The 17,965-nt window shown below is 37.5% G+C and overlaps 2 protein-coding genes across 3 annotated transcripts; both read right to left on the bottom strand.

The window, feature by feature from the left end:
- Positions 1-206: 206 nt before the first annotated feature.
- Positions 207-11,524, bottom strand: acy1 (aminoacylase 1). 2 transcript variants are annotated; one of them, XM_079426120.1, is made up of 15 exons: positions 11,394-11,524; positions 10,692-10,835; positions 9,707-9,771; positions 9,517-9,621; positions 9,345-9,439; positions 8,906-8,982; positions 6,958-7,047; positions 6,612-6,668; positions 6,453-6,526; positions 4,084-4,133; positions 3,853-3,997; positions 3,671-3,739; positions 3,311-3,390; positions 3,159-3,219; positions 207-2,376 (listed from the first exon to the last, which is right to left on the bottom strand). In XM_079426120.1, the coding sequence occupies exons 2-15, from the start codon at positions 10,819-10,821 to the stop codon at positions 2,212-2,214; spliced, it is 1,263 nt and encodes a 420-aa protein (XP_079282246.1). In that variant the 5' UTR covers positions 10,822-10,835; positions 11,394-11,524; the 3' UTR covers positions 207-2,211. The 2 variants fall into 2 exon arrangements, with proteins under 2 accessions (XP_079282246.1, XP_079282247.1); XM_079426121.1 differs by having other exon boundaries at positions 11,318-11,475.
- Positions 11,525-12,616: 1,092 nt separating this feature from the next.
- On the bottom strand, positions 12,617-17,740 carry ifi44g (interferon induced protein 44g). The gene is made up of 8 exons (XM_079426119.1): positions 17,668-17,740; positions 17,113-17,288; positions 16,973-17,024; positions 16,691-16,892; positions 16,406-16,564; positions 15,311-15,482; positions 13,628-13,728; positions 12,617-13,523 (listed from the first exon to the last, which is right to left on the bottom strand). Exons 2-8 carry the CDS (start codon positions 17,252-17,254, stop codon positions 13,362-13,364), a joined length of 990 nt encoding a protein of 329 aa, XP_079282245.1. The 5' UTR covers positions 17,255-17,288; positions 17,668-17,740; the 3' UTR covers positions 12,617-13,361.
- Positions 17,741-17,965: the final 225 nt, after the last annotated feature.

Genomic DNA, 17,965 nt, shown 5'->3' with positions numbered 1-17,965 from the left:
CATGATGCTCATACAGACTAGTGTTTCACAAACAGAGCAAATCAAGATGAAACATTTCCATTATTTATTTATATTTATATACTTATATATTAGTGCTGTGAAACGATTAATCGCGATTACATTGGTCAACCATTTGGTTGTTTTAAAATGTGCTTTATTGAAAGAAAGAAAGAAAGAAAGAAAGAAAGAAAGAAAGAAAGAAAGAAAGAAAGAAAGAAAGAAAGAAAGAAAGAAAGAAAGAAAAAAAGAAATTGCATCCAAAATAAAATGTAAAAATTGTTTACATGGCGTAGCACTTTCCACTTTTTTAAAAAATGTTGTAGATTTAAGTAGCAAATGAGAATCACTAAAATGAATGCATATATTTCAAGACAAAGGTCTTATTGATTTTCAGTTTTGTTTAAGATAATTAGATAATTAAGATGATAAGATAACGAAAGAATATGTAAAAGTATAGTATTTGGGGTAAAAAGCACCCCTGCTGTTGGGGCTAAAGGCACACAGTATTTTACATGATAATTAATAGATCGGTGACTTTTCCATTTGTTGACATGACATGGTTAGATTCAGATGGGAAATATCATATATTATGTTAGGTGTCCATATTAGAGATGATACTAAGTTTAGAATTAAACCTTCATATTTAAAAACATGAAAGATAGCACCCATCAGTGTCATTTATAAAGAAAATAAGACTGGGGAAAGAACTGAACCCTGTGGCACCTCACATGCAAGTGGGTGTGAGGATGAACTATGTTGGCCAATTGAAACACTAAATCTTCTATTTGTTAGAAACGACTGAATGAGGAAAAGATCCATGAAAAAAGGTTGGCTGATGCTCTCCATCCCAGTGACTCTGGGAGTCCATAACAGGCACAGACTGCTGCTCTGCACTGCTGTGAGGCAGGGTAAGCAACGCAGTATCTATAGTACGAGGAGGAAAAAGTTCTGTTGATGCGTCTCAAGTCCAGGATATGAGGTGGCAGTAGGTCAGTTTCAGTGCCTTCAGAGAATGCAGTCTCAGCACGGGCCAGTCCCAGGCAGGCGATGCAGTGCTTGTGCTGGTCCGGCAGCTATCGGATGCAGTGAAGATGTAGTTTCCTCTAAAACAAGCGATAATTAGCCAGTTTACTGAACTACCATTATCTTATGAGGTTTCAGGATTTTGGAGAAGGGAAGGAGTTCCCACAGCGATGCTTCGCAATGTAGAGTGAACACTTGAAAGGGAACCACATTGTAATGTGTTGCTGCAGGAGCTCAGAATGGACAATTGGTGGGTTTCAATGTGTGCTTGTACACACAAAGCTGTCCTATGACCCATGCGGAGTTATATTACTATATTTTTGTTTTTTGAACTTTTGAAAACAGAAATAAAACACTTTATTCCTGTTAATGTCAATATGAAATATTGGAAATGTTTAATAATAAGTGTTGAGGCTGTTTGTTTGCAAAGATTTATCTGTCTATCTATCCTTCCATCGAAAGTGGGGAAAAATACGCATCACCTTTAAAGCTATATTATTTATTATTTGAAGTCAGTCTCCATGTAATAAAAATAATAATACTAACACTTCAGATAGCTTTGATATACATTACCCCTTAACTTTTCAATCAGGAGAGCAAAGTAGCACCAGTCAACCACATCAATGCTGACTTGTGTCAAAAAAAAAAAAAGATTGAGGTAACATCAAAAATCAGAAAACATTAAATGTGACTCATTCTAATTGTAGTTATTGTGCAATATAAGTCTCATAGTAATCAAGAACCCATACACATTTTCAGTATAGATAACTACGTTTGCATCAAAATCATTTGTATTAAACATTTAAAAATATAATGCATCTATGGCAAGCACAGCTATACAGTTTCAGTCTCTGAAATAATTTTCTTTTTTCATATATGAGACACAAACTGCCTAATTTAGGTGTTAATTTTACACTTTATGAATTAAAACAGTTCATATCAGCTCCTTATTGTGGATATCAGCAAACAAATAAGACTTAAAAGCATATCTAAGACGTCATTGAAAGAAAGCAGCTCCTGAGTTAAAGCAAACATAACTGTGATCTTCATTGTATGGGATCAGCCCATTCTTTGGTGTTATGTCAGATACATTTGTCGATATGTGCGGAAATCAGCATCTTTACTCAGAACCGCGAGGAGCAGAAGCAGCTGTGAGAAACTGAAGCAGGAGAGGAGGAGTGAGATCCTCTACTCTTCTCCGCTCAGAGGTGGCACACTGGCCAGAGCCGGGACCAGACGCTCGTACACCTGGATGCCCCGCAGGAACACCTGCTCATTCAGATACTCATTATGATCATGAAGCAGGATGGGAGTGAGATTCATCGGAGAGAAACCAATGGCAGGAAGACCTTCCTACAAAACACAATTCACGATATTAATAGGAACTCATCTATGGAGGGATATAACATACAAAATTAATGAAATAGACTAGTTTAGAGTCAGTATGATTTTAAATATCTATGCATTTAACATATATGATTAAGAAATGTTTCTTGAGCAGCAAATCAGTATATCAGAATGATTTCTGAAGGATCATGTGACACTGAAGACTGGAGTAATGATGCTGAGTAAATTCAGCTTTCAACACAGAAATAAAATTACATCTTGAGTAGTTCAGGTATATTTAATGCCTCGTTTCCACTGAGCGGTACGGTACAGTACAGTACGATTCGGTACGGGTAACCCTGATCAGGCTTGATTTTCCACTGCCAACAGTACCCTTTACTTGATAGGCATGGTGTATGGTGTCCACAAGAACAGACAAGAATGCATATTGAGAAATGGTTATTGTCTGTGTGAAAATATAAAAGTATACACTTATATTTTTGTGTGTGTGTTTGCGCACTCTGATAATAAGCAGAACACAGCAGGATGGAACGAGCTTTATCCCCTTGTATCACGCACAAGTGATGATTCTAGTCAACCAATCAACTTCTGCAGTGAGTTTAGCGCCACCCTTTTGGTACCCTTTGCTGTGCTAGGTACCCCAATGAAAGGGTACCAAAAAAGTGTCACAACTTCTGACAATGCAAACGAACATAATTGCGTACCGTACCGTACTGTACCGAGCCATTCGATTTTCTTTAGATGATGTTTCAGGTTTGTTTCTGCAGACAGAAGTGAAATTGACTTACTTCCCTGATGAAGCGGCTATCTGTGGCAGCAGGGAAGATCTCCTTTTTCAGAGTCACGTTCCTGTCATGAAACACATAGAGTCACATGTCTGCATGTGTATAATATAAACTAGAGGCTCACAAAACATTACAACAAACTACTTTTCCCTCACATGGCTTTGCAGGTAGAGCTAAACGCGTGCCACCAGGGGTCGCTCTCCTCTGTGGATGTGAAATTCTGGTCCATGTGTTTCTGAGGAGCAGAAAAAAGCAACAGATTTAAAACCAAATCATGAGTCTCTTGTGCTTGCACACACACAGTTTAGTAATTTACAAGAAGACTGACTCCCGCATTTACCACAACTACACAAATCACAGGGAAGTTTTTGACTGCACTATTTAAATGCAGGTGTCACTCCTGAATCTCTACAGTGTGTACGTGGCCATAGTCTCCTGGCAGACACATAAAATTACCAGATGTGAGATCAGGCCAGATTGAATTGTGTTTGGTATGTAAAAAAAATACATCTGACCTGTGCAAAATCATACGTCACGTCCTCACCAGCTTCTTTACACCAGGCTTTTATCTTCTCTTCAAACTCCTGTACAGTGAACAGAGTTGGTAAAGACACATGGCAAAAGAATCAGTTCAAAGCCAAATAATTTAATCAAATAAAAAGACGTTCGGATCACATTTAATGGTCCAAATACACACCTGCAGGTTAACGGTGGGTGGGATTCTCAAGTCAAAGCTGACATCCATTTCCGCAGGAACCACGTTATAAGCCACGCCTCCTTTCACCATGGTCATGTTGACAGTGGTGACATCACCCAGAGTAAAACACTCGTTGGTGTTCAGCCTGGAAATCACACACGGGTGTATTTTCACGTTTAACAGACCTCCTTTAACCAGCTGTTTATAATACAGATTGAGAATGAAGCTCACCGGTGTTTCTCCTTCTCTCTGAACTCCAAGAAGGAGTTTATAACACGCCGCTGTAACACAACACAGACAAATGCATCAGAAACGGAACAAAAATAGACTTCAGGATAAAATATCACGATTTTAGGTTGAAATGCATATATTTGTATATTTTCCAAGTTACTTGCAATTTAATATAAACAACTTTTTGCCTTCATTTGTTCATTTTAAATATTGCTGTTTTATGTAGTTGTCAATTAATAGGAGAATGAACATGAAAACTGTATGGACAACTATTATACATTTTGAAAGAGTTGTTTAAAGTTTTGCTTCTAATAGTTCAACATCTGTATGTTGCGAAAGATATGACTTATTTTATAAGGACCAGAGTTCCATGATCCTACAGAAATCATTCTGATATGCTGATTTGCTGTTCAAGAAACATTAAGAAGAAACATCTTAAGAAATAAGTTCAGAATTTTCTTAAAAGGGGTCATCGGATGCCCATTTACCACAAGCTGATATTATTCTTTAGAGTCATAATGAAAAGTCTATAACATACTTTGGTTAAAATATCTCAATGGTAGTTGGAAAAAACCCACCCTTTTTACCATGCCATAATCAGCTCTGTTTTTAGCAAGCCATTCTAGTCCATGTTGCTTTAAATGCTAATGAGCTCTGCTGACCCCGCCCCTCTCTTCCGTGGGGTGACGAGCAGTACTTTTTACTTTAGCCGCTAAACTAGCACAATATTAGGAAAGGCGATTTGCAAAGATTCATTAAAAAAACCCTTTCTGTAGATGAGGTTGGATCATGAATGATTCGCGCGAACAGACGCATTGAGGCAGATCGGGATCGGTGCAATCCCTTCAAAATTAAAGTAACGTTAATCGTCTGCGTCTTCAGCGGCTCAGATGTCGGGAGTTAATGAAGGCTGCTATGTTCATTATTACAGTGGGAGAATTTTTTTTTATTTTGTATGTTTGCCCACTGACAAAGAAATGATCTGTCTATAATTATGATGGTTGGTTTATTTGAACAGTGAGAGACAGAATAACAACAACAAAAATCCAAAAAAACTGGAACCATTAAAAAAAAAAAAAAAAAAAAGTATAAATATTTACATTTTAGTGAGTCAAATAAGTATTTGATCCTCTATCGATCAGCAAGATTTCTGGCTCCCAGGTGTCTTTTATACAGGTAAGGAGCTGAGATTAGGAGCACTCTCTTAAAGGGAGTCTCAGTTTGTTACCTGTATAAAAGACATCTGTCCACAGAAGCAATCAATCAATCAGATTCCAAACTCTCCACCATGGCCAAGACCAAAGAGCTGTCCAAGGATATCAGGGACAAGATTGTAGACCTACACAAGGCTGGAATGGGCTACAAGACCATCGCCAAGCAGCTTGGTGAGAAGGTGACAACAGTTGGTGCGATTACTCGCAAATGGAAGAAACGCAAAATGACTGTCAATCTCCCTCGGACTGGGTCTCCATGCAAGATCTCACCTCGTGGAGTTTCAATGATCATGGGAACGGTGAGGAATCAGCCCAGAACTACACGGGAGGATCTTGTCAATGATCTCAAGGCAGCTGGGACCATAGTCACCAAGAAAACAATTGACAACAAGGGCTTTGCCACTTTGACTTTAAGTACTAAGTCATGTTTTGCGAAGAGGTCAAATACTTATTTGACTCATATAAAATGCAAATCAATTTATAACTTTTTTGAAATGCGTTTTTCTGGATTTTTTTCTCGTTATTCTGTCTCTCACTGTTCAAATAAACCTACCATTAAAATTATAAACTGATCATTTCTTTGTCAGTGGGCAAATGTAAAAAATCAGCAGGGGACCAAATAATCCCCCCCCCCCCCCCACTGTACATCCAACAACAAAACGTCTCAATAGCTCAGTCGGAGACATCCTGTCTTCCCCTCCACCGGAGTCGACACAATAGCAGCCAGCTCTCAGCTCACTCAGGGGTCTAAGGTAAGACGGTCTTGTCAATCTACTATCGTGGGAGGGGTAGTTGAATCTTCAACTATCTTTGTAAGAAGATTCTTTTCAAGAATTGGAATTCTTCTTAAGTTTTGTCTTATGAACAATCTTAAGAAAAAAGATTTTTGGGGATACAAAATACACAGTTAAACAATAAGAAGAAAATGGCAGTTAAGAGGACTTTTTCTTAAGAACGTGTCATGAATCTAACGTTGCATCGCTGGATATTTCGAAGTTTGAACTTCAGAATTCTATGATTTTGAAAAAAATAAAAAAAGGCATTTATGTGAAATGGAAATCTTTTGCACCATTATAAATGTTTTTATTTTTTATCAAATTAATTTGTCCTGCAGAAAAAAAAAAGTTGGTCACATTACATTCTGGACACACTCACTAGTTTCTCTGCTGCTGTGTTTTCCACAAATCTGGAACCATGACCTGGACTTCCTGGACAGCGGACTGTGATCCCTGCAGGCCAGAGCACATGTTTGTTAAAACACACACCCACACACACACACACACACAGAGTAAATGTTTCTACTGTGATACTCACACCAGGGGTTCCTCTCTCCGTAGAAGACAGTATAGGCATTGGTTGGGTTTGCCAAACCTGTGAACAAATAAAACAGGCAAAACCTATCATTAATATTAGTGCATACATGTTTAAAACTGATTTTTATGAAGATTGAATGGTACTGTATTGTATACCGTGTCACAGATGAGCTTAAGTATAAGGGACCGCAGTTTGTGTCTTTCTGTTCGGAGTGGTACTAAAGCAGTTTAACCTTTTAATGAATTTACCCCCCACTCTGTTAAAATCAAGTCTGCAATTTTGAGAAAACCTGAGAATACTAAAGCAACTACAACAACTAGATAACTGAATCTACATGTTTGTTTACCTTCATCAAGGGCAAAACCAATGTTCAGCTTTTGAAATTCAGGGTGCTTCACAAATGTCTCCATTCCTTTGTGACCACCGACCTCCTCATCTGTCAAAAACATTAAAACACCATAAATTTGTAGGCATAGTGGCTTTTATTGCAGAACTGATCATAACGGAAACAAAAGCACCAATGGATCTTTGCTTACACCATGTTTAATTTGCTTACAATGAAAATGAGGATGTGAGGGAAAGACATAAAGTCTAGAGATAGGTTGTGTTATTGTCAATGAGCCAGTGAAAAACTGGTATTACATGCATAATATATAGCCTACTTTAAATTCTAGTATACAAAAAAACATATTTGTAAAAGTAGACATTGCATAAAACAAATTTAAAACACCATTCAAAATCGCATTATACTTCCAGAAGTATTTTTAATGTTGTGCAATAATACAGAAAACTTATATTAAAGTTAACTACAACTCAGAGTCAATTTTTACTACATTGACTATCCACCTTATTTTTAATGCAGAATAAGGTGTTTTCTGTGAATGTGTGAGATGGTTCATTAGTCACTGTAATGAAATAACGAGAATAACAACAAAATGCAGTAAACAGTAAAACTGGTTGCACTACAAACCAGTGTGTTTATAATTTAGACAATACATTAAAATATGTTAAGAAACAACAGTGTGTAATATCAAGCAGCAAAATGAGCTGTTTTATAAAGCTAAAAATAGCAGGAAGCATAATTTAGCCTAATTTACAAATAGCTACATCCACTCTTAGAGGAAAAATAAGGTAAATAAATAAATGCATAAAACAAATTGTACAGGTTCAAATTAAATTGACGGTATACATAAGTATTAATTTATAAATGATAATCAAATATTTGTTCTGCTTGTGTTCGTGAAACTAACTGAATTCAATGCAATAATCAGTTGAATCATTGGTTTTGCAATCAATTTATGCAGAAATTTGTTCCGATTGTGTTTCTAGTCACATATTTTCACTTCACATTAATTCTTGTAGACTTTTCATTTGTGTTTTCAATTAAATACGCCGTAATCAATAAATAAAGAAGCACCGCCTCCACAGTTGATCAACGCCAGCTTCTACATCGCTGCCTGTTTAGCCCCGCCCACCAATCCTACATCGCTGCCTGTTTAGCCCCACCCACCGTTTTGTGTCACTGCCTGTTTATCCCTGCCAACCGATTCTACATCACTGCCTGTTTAGCCCCACCCACCAAATCGTGCATGTAGCCTAGCGTTTACAAGAAAGGTGAACACACAGGTCTAGGCAGAAAACAAAAAGTAAAGATGCTCCGAAGACAACAAGACGCTGTGCAGTATTTGCATTGCCTTCCTTCTGATCCCAACATTAGGAAAGAATAGATTAACTTTATTTTTAATAAAGATCCAGACCACATCACCTCAGAACTCAGTCTTTTGTTCACTTCATTTTACCGTGGATTCCTTTACAAGCAAGTCACAATTCGACGTGGGATTTTCAAAAAGACCGAAACTAAACGTTGATGCTGTGCCAACTAAATTGGATCTGACAGTAATGACACAACTGTTTTGAGTAACTGTTTTCATTACATGATCACTATTTCTTTGTCTGTATTGAGTTATTTATGCGTTTTTAGCCTAAATCACAGTAGCGTTCATTTTATGAGGAATATATACTGTCAAACATACACAACTATTAGCCAATCATAGCAGTGGGTGTGTACTTCCGAGTCTACAATCCTCCACGCCTATTCAAACAGAGCGTTCTGATGAGGGGGGTTAAAACAGGACAGAAAATAGCATATTACTTCTAAATGATGATTGTTGATGTAAAAATCTTGATAACATTATAAGTGGACCTTAGAGAACAATACAAAATAAAAACACAGGCAGTTATGACCCATTTAAGGTCTGTTGCTAAAATTTTAGAGCATGTTGGTGAGGTCTGACCTGGGACAAATGTTAAATGGATAGTGCGAGAAAATCTCTTCCCAGCCGCCTTCAATCTGCGGATGGCTTCAATGTACCTGCAGAGAAACAAAACTTCAATACACAAGCCAACTCCATATCCAGTTTAGATCAATTACTATTCTCTTCTTATGCTTGTTCATGCCCAACCAAACCATAGCTGATGTTAGAAAATATTTGACTATAATACTCCAAAAGATTTCAAGCTAAAGTTCTTACTTCATCTCAAAACGTTCATGACTTTGACCACAATTTACAACATTTTCCACATGCCGTACATTATTGTTTTGAGACTTTAGTCTTCACGGATCTTATGTATGCACGAACGGCTTGTAACGCTCCAAAGACAAAGGAAAACATGAAATCGCGTGATATGACTCCTTTAACATCATTTTTAGTTTGTAGCTGGTTTTAAACTCACTGTATCGTGACACATTTCATATCCTGAGATCCTCTGCCGTAGATGTTGCCATGCTCATCTTTAACAGCAGCAAATGGATTATGTTTCCAGTGTTCCTGAAGCAGACGGACACAGGGTTTTTGAGTGAGATCTGACCCATGCTATGCGATCTGTACAGTGATTGATGCGTTACCTCATAAACCGGAACCACATCAGTGTGTGAGTTCAGCACCACAGACTTCAGCTCCGGCCGGCTGCCGACCCACGTGATGATCGCAATGACTCGACCCGGACACACCTGAGGGACAGCTTTAAATTAACATGGATGTGATTGATGAAAAACATGATTAGAGTTAGACAGATCCAGCAGTTAGTACCGATACCTCCACTTTCTTCATGGGTAAAGCCAGCTCCGCTGCTATCCGCTCCAGGAACCTTAAAGCACCATCTGACAATGAGTGATCGACAGAAGCAGATTTACTTTACTGATCCCAGACATGATAGTCAGCAACTTTTCATTTGTGATAACCAAAGATTGTGTTTCACATAATCATTATCCCTCAGTTTCAGAGACAATAGCTGTTTTCTATTTATATCCATCTGTACAATAATGTAATTGTAATGTAATTGAATAATGCAAATGCAATCCAATGAGAAAAAGACACCAGACACTACAGTTTTCCGATCTGTTCACCCAAATTAATAAACTAAACACTCTTTAATCTCCATTTGCATCCTTTATTCTGGGGATGTTTGCAGGAAAGACAGGGTTGCACCAGCTATGTGCAATTTGCAATATATGCACAACTAAATATGTAAGCGTTGCATCACTAAATTTAGTAGAAACATCAATCTGTGTAAAAACCATATAAGTGCAGTGGCTGGAATGGAGCGGTTTATGACGGCAGAACCCAGAGGACTAATTCAATGCTGGTTCCTATGGGGTTTTTCAATTTGTGAGTAAAATAAAACCTGTGGTAAACTTAACTTGATGATACTTTGAGGTTTTGTTTAGTACAGTATGCCTTCGATTTGCATTTCTGCATAGATTGATTCTAAACTGTAACAAACAACTTTGGTTAAATTTGTATAAAACAGTGATTAACCTACTCCTAGTTTACTGTATTAAGTAATCATCACCTCACTTGATCAAAGATCAACTAATGGACTTTGGATGAATGTCATTGGTAATACATTACAACCCCTTTCAGGGTAAATTAGTAGTAAACTGCCAACCTAGACAACATTTCTAGACGCTGTAGGGGTTAACATGTATTCCTGGGCAAAGGTTAACCAGAGTCATAAACCTAGAAGGTGAAATTGCAATCCTATTTACAGCAGGACAGGGTGAGAGGGTCTCTGAGGTACCATAGTCGGGTTCTGGGTGGACCGTCTTCAGCCGCAGGTATTCTCTGAACAGCGTCACTGAAGGGTCTTCTGTCCCGGGGTGGTCCTTGACCCCTCCACCACCGTTCGGTCCATCTTTATCAGGCAACATACCAGTCCACTGTCCTGTGGGACGAGACGGTTTATTATTAACTAATACACATATTTCACCTAAATTAAAAAAAAATATATATATATAATTTTTTTCTACATTTTAACATAAAAAAAAAGACTTGCAACCAGCAACTGATTTCAAAGACAGGTAATACATTACATAAAATGAGACAGACAGACAGATTTAAATGTCATTTGGCTATAGTTGGTCAGATGAGTGTTTACTAGTCACTGCGTTTGCACCTGACCCCTGACCTTTAACTGAATCACAGCACCATCACCACATTGAGTTACTTCCAGAAGGAATCCCTCATTTATTAGACTGTGATGATAAACAGCTGTCTTCTCGTAAACACAGGTCAGTAACTGTATCATGTAAACTAATTCAACTGTCAACACAACATGGCATAAAAAAGCGTACTACACAACAAATAGCAGCTTGTTTCAAATCAGAGTCGTGTGTGTAATAATACATCTATCCATCAGCGACTCACCTGCTTCCGCGCGAGCTCTGCGTCTGAATCAATAAAGAACACACGTCTCTGTCTGTGAGAGGTATTTATAACTCACCTTCGCTCCAGGGTGCTCGGCTGGACTCGGGTCGTTATATATTATGCTCGATCATTCATGCCAAAAACCCCTCTCTCGCTCCGGAGTCTTGCGTCATGACGTCAAGTATCACCATTACGCACGTGATGTTCAGCGCGCATGCGCAGCATGTATGAAGCGTTACTATAGTAACGTGTTTGAGACGACGAACCCGACGCGATTTCATGGTACTTGTGTCTTTTGTCGTCGACAAGGTTTGTGAATGCTGGAGAATTGTTTTAATAATGTTGTACACGTTGCTGAAGTTTCAATCATTGAAATTGATTGATTTAACTGATTAACCTGACAAAGAGGGTCACCCCAAACGAGCGCCGGCTAAAACACACACGTTGAATTCAACACAACTAATTTCGCTTTCAGTTATTGTTGCAGGACTCAGCTGATGTATGGGGTTGTGTTATTGTGAAGTGGAGTATGTGAGATCTGTAGTGCGCACTAGTAAGCAGGCGTTGGTGGTATAGTGGTGAGCATAGCTGCCTTCCAAGCAGTTGACCCGGGTTCGATTCCCGGCCAACGCAGAAACTTTTTCCTGTTTCAAATAACTCAGGAAAAGCCTGAGTTATTTGAAGTGCGTTTTAATTATCGTCCTCATTCTGTGTTAAATCCTAACGATAGCGGTGGAATTAGTTTCATAACGATTTCTTTGGGATGAACAATAAAGTGATGTACACTTGAAGAATGCAAGCTTCTAGAAGACACATAAGACTGAAGTTATGAATTAAAGGGGTGGTTCTGTAGGCAAACAGTAATGCCTTGAATTTAATGCGAGCAGCTATTGGTACCCAGTGCACATTGATGTTTTTTTGGCTCATTAAAAATTTATCTCGTTAGCTATTATGAATTATTTATCGTTATAGTTCTTACTGACAATGGGCCTTAAGTGTAAAATATAAAAGACATTTTCCTCCTAATTCCTCTTTTAAATGTTCCTCTCTGAAATAGCCTACATTCAGAAAGTCTTCCAGTTTTGTGGAGATTCACACAGAGATCAGTCATTAGTCAGGTGGCTACACAGCTTTACAAAAAATCATTTCAGGTTTAAGAAGTGTTTTTTAACATTGCATCAACTACCGATGAACACATTCATTTTTAACTGAATTATCACTCAGTGGTTATTTTACCATGTATTACTTTGGAAGGCGTTTGTCTTTCAAACACATTAAAATGCACAAATTCATCTCTTTCACCTAATATATTTTTTTATTTGAAAGTCCCTCTGAAATTTTTAAATAACCCCCCTGCAGTTTGGGAAACTTTGATGTACAATGTTTAATGCACTTTATGTTGTTAATAACAACAAATTGAATATATTTTCTTACTCTTTGTATTTTTTATGTCAATATGGTACAAGATTATCCTATTTAAATCAGTGTGAAAAACAAGATAGGTCAAAAGTAATCTAAAAGTAGCTTGATTATATTACCTAAAATGTAACGGATTACATTACTAACTACAATTTTTGTCATGTACTTTGGAATAAATAACAAATTGTAAGCAATCTACCCAGCTCTGCCCATATTTATTTTTGTAGGTTTGAGCAAATAAATAGCAAACTTTAGTAAAAGCAAAGCTTTAGTTAAACCTCACTGATAAACTGTTATGAAACTAAAAGCTGTTTAGTAAAAATTTAAACCACCACAAAATATTAGCAAAGAATTACAACCATTTCAATGGGACAAAACTGAGATTAACTCATTTTGGGCACTTCCGCATTTGCCGTGTGGATTCTCGTTGTAATGCTTTAACCGGGGGGCACTCGAGGTCCACTTTTTCCTGCATAGTTTAGCTCCAGCCATTATCAAACACACCTGAACAAGATAAGGTCTTTATAGGATCACTAGAAAGTTACAAACAGGCAAGTTTGATCAAGACCGGAGCAAAACTCTGCAGGAAAGTGGATCTGGAAAGCCAGAGTTGAGAACCTCTGCTTTAATTGTCTTGAAAATACAGATTCACATATTGTAAGATATGGTCAACAGCTTTGAGCAGCAGAATATCAGTGTTTTCATCCAGATCCAGCTCTGAGCAGTAGTTCTTCACCGGGACGATGTAGGATGTGGCCATTCCCAGCAGCTCTCCGGCCTTCACCATCTAGAGAGATCAGTAAAGACAGAATGAATCATGTGACGCTCAAACAGCAGAACGTGGCAAAGTGAAGCCTTCAGATGTAATCACTGTAATGGAGCATGACATACCGCCTGCTGAATGGCCTGGCTCTTGTAAACCTTGGTGATGTCACTTCTGGTACCGTTACAAACCTGGTCCACATGGGTCAGTAACGCCACCTGGTGCACACCTGCAATTCAGACAATGATGTTAGATTTTTCACAGTTCCACCCCTGATTTCACAGATTAAGTTTAGGCAGCGGCTATTTGCACTAAGTGTAAATAGCGATAGATTCTATTTACACTATGATAAAATAGCAGGATTTTCTGCTATTTATACTACTTATTGCAAATAGTGGCAATTATCTGCACCTCAGTATTGTAGTACATTATAAAACAGTACGCAATAATAACTTATTGAGTGTAAATTTCATTTTTAATTCAAATTATTAAATGGATGCCACCTTACCCTAACCCTACCCGATACTTTATTTTCAACTTTTTGATTATTTCCTTCAATTTTATTGAAAAAAAATGCTTTTCTGATGTGATTTGAAATTTAAAAAGGTAGAAAAAAAGTTTGCCAAAAGGCGGATTCGAACCTGCGTCGATCGTGTCAAAATGAGTACGAAACATGTTATACCATCTGCGGCACTGCCAACCGTCTTTTGTAATGTTGACTAGCCCAATCACACGTTAGTGGGCGGAGTTAGTGTAAATAGCCTCTGCCAACAAGGCGGGCTATGTGCACTTAGTGTAAATAGACACTCCGTTAAGTTTAAGCCTAGCCCCAGACTAAAATATAATTCTGAGCGGTTTCAACTGAATGAAACTCCCACTGACTGATCTTTAAAAATATGTCAGTGCCTTTGTTTTGTCTCAAGATGCACACCACTGATGTTTTTTCTAAGGCACGTTTATAAAAACAATTTAAATGTCCTAATTGAACTATTGCCTAATCCTGGCTTAACCTAAGCCCTGTCTGTGAAACCAGGCTATAGTTTCTTAAAAAGAATATATACTAAAGGTGTAATGGTACACGTATTCGTACCGATAATTTTCGATGCTGGTCGTTCAGTATGCATGTGTACCAAACAAATCATTCTGGAAATTCAGACAATACATGCTGTTTTGGCGCTCATTGATGTGGCGTGACAGATCGCTGTATAAACGCTTCAGTTCAAATGGCAGCGCGGAGAGCGAGTGAGCGCGATCATCTCTTCATCTTTACTAGCTGTATCGTGAAATAAACATGAATGAACATCTAATGTAATCACTCAATCAACAGCTTGTACGTAGCATTTACCTCTATATACTATATACTTCATTATATTTCACTTTACCTGTTAGTGATGTCTTAATTATTTAATGTATGTTTATATAAATCTTTTATGAAACAAGTTATGACCGCCACTGTGTAAATCAGTATCCATTGTTTAATTAAAAAAAAAAAAGTCAAGTTTTTTTCCTTCTGCTATAACGAAACCATACCGAACCGTGCCGTCAAAACCGATGAACGTACCGAACCGTCATGTTTGTGTACCGTTACACTCCTAATACAGTATGACACATGGCTAAAGACTATTAAGTGAAGCATTACAGACCCATTCACACCAAAAAAGGAACTATAAGTATAAAGATTAGAGTTCACACCAGTGGACATTCTTTAAAAGACGGTATTTTTTTGTTCCGTTCAGCCCATTTCCAGAGTGAGAATGCTTTCTTTGGAAGCTATTGTTGCACATTTGATTCATGCTTCAAACACGACTCACCTAAGTTGCTGATGTGTTCTCTCAACTGCTGGAAAGTTGCGCCAAAGCTTTTGGCGTATGAACCGACTTTTGAGCCATCGACTACAAACACCACACAGTGCACTTTATCATTAGTGCTCGGTTTCCTTATGAAGCCCACAGTCTCTGCTCCAATCGGCTGCTGAGGACAAAACTATAAACACAAAGCAATGCTTTACTAATAATTGTACTGTTAACTAACTGTTAACACTTTGTCAACATTGAGCTAGGAGTTCACAGTAAAAATACGTGTCATGTTAATACTGAATAGACTGTAATGTCCTACAGTAAAAACTTTAAATCGATAACTATAACTATATATTCAAAAGATAATGCAATTTTACATGTAAAATATGTTTTTGGAAAATTAGTAATAATTACCACATAATTTACAGTAAAAATGCTTACTTCATTACCCAAAAAAAGGAAATATAATTTCTGCTATATAAGTTATGTTTGAAAAATATGAATCACCTTATATTTATGTAGAAATAAATGGTTACTTTCCATTTTTTATTAGTTATGGGCACTGATATGTGCTATTTAACATTTTATGTTAGAAGTTCATAGCTTTTAGTGTTTTATGTTCACATTGACTAAATTTAATAGCCTTTCATTTTGCTTTCTTGCTCAGAAATGATTTTTTTTTTTCTTGTATTTTCTAAATATTAATTAAAACAATAATAAAAAAAGTGTTCATCTTAGATAAGCTTTATCTTTCCTAACTATCCAGATAATGTTTTATCAATTTGTAACAACTGACCATATAAAATCCAAATATTTAAATGTATAAACAATTATTTGATTGTCTTAATATTATTTTTATTATATTAATTATATGAATATTTCTCTCCCAGCTGCCTTTATATTTTAACATTCCCAAGGGAATCATCATATCTGGGGGTCCCTAACATCAAAAAGTTTGAAAACCCTTAATTTAGTTAACATTTCTTATCATTTAAGTCTCATAATCATAATGAGATCTTCCATTTGTGCCGCCTGTGTAATTATGGTGATTATCTATGCACTTAAAAGTACATAAATGCACAAATGTCCTATTATCCAGCTTAAATGTACCTGGTGTCCCTCTGGTGCGTGTCCTTTAATTACAGACAGTGCATCGTGAAGAGTCAGTCCAGTGCTTTCTCCTTCACCAACACCCATCACGTCACACAAGACCAGAGCTGTGGGCTCATTTGCATTCTCTCCCGCTCCTCTGATGTTGTACGAGCGAAGCTGAGAAGCACAGAAGCAAACCAACCACAAATAGAGTGCAAAATATAGCTTGAAGCTTTTCAAAATATTCAGAACCTTCCAAAAATGTTTGATCACGAAGCTTTCCCAAGTTCTAGTTATGCTTACCTTTTTAGTGAAGCTGGTGGAGGATGAAGATCCCACCATGGCTCTGTTGATGACCCGTCCAGAGAAGACAGATTGGACCGAGCTGATGAAGCTGGACTTTCCAGCACCGACTGGACCGACCAGCAAAACTCTGGCTTCGGTAACAGCTATCTCACTGGCTGGTTTAAATGACCTGACAGACTCCATCAATGTCTCTCTCACTCTACGTTTAAGTCGATTTTAAAGGGTGTTAGATATCTGGATGTTATAGCATAGAAAAATCATGGTGGTGGGTCTACTTACTCTTCACTCCACTCCATCTCTCTCCACTCATTTTCCAGTAAGAATGACAATTCTGGTATAAAAAACAAAAATCTGTATTTATGAAGTGGACGGTGAGACTTACTACAAACATTTGTTGTTTGAATAACTGTGTATCATACCTCCTTGAGATACTGTCACGTTTTTAGGCTTATTGTGAACAGATTTGGTGCTTGGAGGTGCAGGTAAATCAATACTGGCTATTACAGGCATGATGCTGTGTTTGGTGTTTGAAGATGTGGGTACACTAAAACTGAATGCCATTCTTGATCAAAGAAGCGAATGTTTGTAGATGTGCCTAGAATCAAAGTCAGTGCAACAGACAACAGTAAAAAAAAAAAAAAAAAGCAAGATTACCAAGTATAAACCTGCATGCACAGAATGGACTAGAAAAGGTATACATAGGCAAATGAATATAGTACTTTAGGTTAGGCCCTTTTATTTTGACAGAACCAAGAAAGCACACATATTCCCTGACAACCATTCACCAGAAGTAGGCTACTGCATGTCCTGATTTTGTCTCGAGTTAGATGTGTTTCTAGGTCAACATATTTTGTTGACCCTGGAACAACATTTTATTCCAAACCTTTAGTCTTGACCGGATTCCTTCACCTAAACTTAACCATGAGTAATCCAACTCAAGTAGGTCATTGCAAATCAAATTAAACCATACTTACAACAATGAGATGAAAGAGAACCGAGGAACCAAGAGAAAAGTTTCAATACTGAGAAAACGAAACTGTATGTTGTGTATGTTTGATATCTGGCCAGTAGAGGGCTGCCTTTTCATAGATTATTATTAAAGGACAAGACAACATAACTCATCAACACAATAACATAAGGACAATCATTTCACATCTTCAAGGCGTTATTTTATTAGTATATTCGCTAAGTCACATATTGTTCCAGAAGATCCCTAGTGATTCTACTGCTGCTTACGAAGTACATTTAGCCTACATTAGTCATTCAGCATAT

This window comes from Barbus barbus, assembly GCF_936440315.1.
Source record: "Barbus barbus genome assembly, chromosome: 9".
Taxonomy (NCBI): domain Eukaryota; kingdom Metazoa; phylum Chordata; class Actinopteri; order Cypriniformes; family Cyprinidae; genus Barbus; species Barbus barbus.
Note: the sequence above shows the minus strand (reverse complement) of the source record. Positions and strands in the feature narration are given on the sequence as shown.